The sequence below is a fragment of the Crocodylus porosus genome, unplaced genomic scaffold (genome assembly GCF_001723895.1).
Source record: "Crocodylus porosus isolate Cpor-Errol unplaced genomic scaffold, CroPor_comp1, whole genome shotgun sequence".
NCBI lineage: Eukaryota > Metazoa > Chordata > Crocodylia > Crocodylidae > Crocodylus > Crocodylus porosus.
In genome coordinates, this window is record NW_017728951.1 from 30,499,127 (window position 1) to 30,502,311 (window position 3,185).

Consider the following 3,185-nt stretch of genomic DNA (forward strand, 5'->3'; position numbering starts at 1 on the left):
GCGCCCTGCCCTGGCTGGGTAGTGTCCACCCCAGCCCCAGCCACACTCCCTCCCTCACCACGGGCGTTGATCTGGCCAAATTATCGGCTACATCAGGCCGATTTCTGATACAGTTAATTTTCTTTATATTGGTGCTGGTCCAATATCGGACCAATGTATCAGTGCACCTCTATAAAATATGTGAAGAAAAAATGAAAACTGCCTTGAGTTTAAAGTATTGTCTATCACAAGAAAGATTTGAATAGACACAACACTTTCCTAGTTTCTTGAAAATCAAGAGTTGGAGAAAGTGAAAAAAAACACACCAACACCTGTCAAATGAGTTGATGGGTAAATATCAATTAAGTGGCAGAAACTGATGAATAACAGTCACTACAACTACTGGGAAACCAAGTTATAATAAAAATCAATAATACTACACTTATACAGAATTCTTTCAAATGTTGACAACAAGGAAAGATTTTGGTCATTTTTCTGTGCTCGTGAGAGTAACATCAGTACAGTATCAAGCTGTCTGTCAAGGTTTTTAATACATGTAAAAAAATATATAACTCTTCAAAATCTGCCTATTCTATTTTGTGGGATCCTGAAACAGATACATATATGCTGATCATAAAAGACCAAAGTAACCATAAACAAGTCAGAATGTAAAGACCATCACAGACAGGTCTTGTAGTATACATTTACCAACCAGACTGGCAATCAATAGAATACAGTACATTACTATCAACATATTACAGTGTGACAAATCACAAAAACTTGTTTTGTGGGTCACATTCTTCTCAACTCAGGTGAATAGGTATAATGGACCACAAAATGCTGCATTCTCTACTGCTAAAGTTTCACCTTCCCCTATTACAGCAGGGGCCAGCAAGCTTTTTCAAGCTGCAGGCTGGAACAATCCAGCCCCTGTCCAACATGGGCCAAGTGACTTTAGCGGCACATCAGCAGGGCTTTCCTTTCACCCCCACCAGAGCCACACAGCTGAGAGCTGCACTTGTGCCACTGCCGATTCCCCAGCCTCCTTCTCTGTAGCTACAGCGTGAGCACAGCTTCCAGTAGAGGGGAGCTGCACCAGAGCCAAGCAGCTGGAAGCTGTTTCCATACTGCTTCCACTTTTTCCATTCCCTTCTGCACCTCCTAAAGCCAGCCCAACCCTGGCACACTCACCACTGGCTAGAAGTGCGCTCAAAACAGCAGCCTTTGGGGGGGGGGCAAGAAGTATCAGCAGCACAGGCACAGCTTCTAGCTCCCTTCCAGTTGGAAGATGCACCAGTGCTGCAGCCTTGGAAAAGGACAAAGACAGGGCAGAGAGAAGCAGCAGCAACATGAGCATAGCTTCCAGCTCCCTAGCCTTGGAGCAGTTCCTTGCTGTTCAGCCCCAGCACAGGCCCTGTAGCTCTGTGTATGCTCTTGACCCCTGCATTATAAGTTGGTTTCATCACTGAAATAATTATTTCTGAGATAAAAACTCCATACAAAGAAAAATTATTTTACAGGAGACATTTTGTAATTCAGCACAGCAAAGTAATAGTTTTGCTGAATTTTTGTACTGAAGTACAAAAATAATCAGACATGACAGTCTGGATCAAAAATATTGTTAAATTGGTCTGTAGCATAATGTGTGTAAAAGGCAGTACCTAAAATTATGCTTTCTTGAATAGTTTGAACTAGATACTGGGTTTCTGAGTTTCCAGGACAAATAAGTATACTTGGATAATGTTAGCTTCACATAGAATTACTTTCTGTGTACATTCAAAAGAGAGGGAAATTAAAGGACCAAGGCTGGTTGTTACAACCAAAACAAAACATGTTCAATGCATGTAATAATCTAGTCAGAAGTATGCTGCTGCTTAAGCACTGATTATGTTAGGGTGAATTTAAAAACACCTTAGGCAGGCAAATATGAAATACTTAGACCAGGGGTGGGCAAAATGCAGCCCTGGGACCGGATGCAGCCTGCCAGGCCATTCTATCCAGCCTGCAGGGCCCCTAAAAAATTTAGAAAATTAATATTAAACTGCCCTGGGCTGCCTGTCATGCGGCCCTCGATGGCTTGCTGAAACTCAGTCAGCGGCCCTCTGCCCAAAATAACTGCCCGCCCCTGACCTAGACCATAATGGCAAAAAAAAAGTTATTTGAAACAACACCCAAGCTCTACAACTGCACAGAAATTCTCCAGGTAACTGGGAGACTTGCATTAAATTTTTCTGGCAAGAACATTTGCCCTAAGTGAAAACCTGAGAAAAAACTTGTTTTTGCTCATGTAAACAAAAAAATTAAAGGATACAGCATCCATGGATATCAAATGAAATCTCCTGTTTCTTGCTTCTTCCCTAGGAGCAGAAATAGTTATTTTGTTTGAGTAAATGTTCCATTTTTATAAAAAACAGTCTCTGATAAAAGTGACCAATACCTATCCCATTCTTCTGCTGCAACTTGTCGGTATGCCACCTTGCACTGTTTTACTTTCTGGAATGGCTTTACAAGAAGAGCATCTTCATTACTTGTTCTATGGATGAGGAAAAAGCAAAGAATTAGTCAATAATTTCCATATACAATATATTCTAATGCACCAAATGGAATTTTGAAACCCACCAACTCAAACATAAAACATTTTAATGATATAGCATTGTTGTACAGTGTAGCATCATCTGTCTTATTAATTTCTGTGTTAATAAAATCAAATTGAAAGACAGTGGTGAGTCTGGATGTACTTCATTAGGTTTGTATTAAAAACCACGTCTAGAAAGGCACCTGCTTCTAAGTGGCAGATACAGAATCCCTTAAGACAGCACCTCTTATATTCCAACAATATTGTCTCTTTCAGAATCACAGCATAAGAGCCACACAGCCGGTGAACCATTTGGAGCATCTGCTGAGATAGAAGACCTGTCAAGTTCCTTCGAGATCTATATTACATAGGCCAAGGACCAGAGCATCTCATTTAATAATCCCTTGCTTCTCTCTACCTCTGAAATAACTATATAGACCTATGTTCCAAAACAGAGAAGAGAAAGGAAGGTTCTAGAGAGCCAACATGTTTAGAGACAAATTACTGTCAATAATGCTTTTTTTCTTCCTCTTATGGTATTGTCCCCACAGAACTCCACAGTAGTAGATTTACTAACACTGACCCCTCTGAAGTTGTGGGCTGAAAAGCATTGCTAGCTCCTAAACTAAAA

General features: G+C 40.7%; 1 protein-coding gene across 2 annotated transcripts in view; it reads right to left on the reverse strand.

The window, feature by feature from the left end:
- LOC109324080 (protein FRA10AC1) overlaps nucleotides 1-3,185 on the reverse strand; it is a 50,949-nt gene that overhangs the window by 40,469 nt on the left and 7,295 nt on the right. For both annotated transcript variants that reach the window (XM_019555920.1, XM_019555919.1), the window contains exons 3-4: nucleotides 2,417-2,512; nucleotides 2,291-2,336 (exon numbers count right to left, since the gene is read on the reverse strand). In XM_019555920.1, the coding sequence (XP_019411465.1) occupies nucleotides 2,291-2,336; nucleotides 2,417-2,512 (142 nt within the window). The remainder of the gene's footprint in view (nucleotides 1-2,290; nucleotides 2,337-2,416; nucleotides 2,513-3,185) is intronic.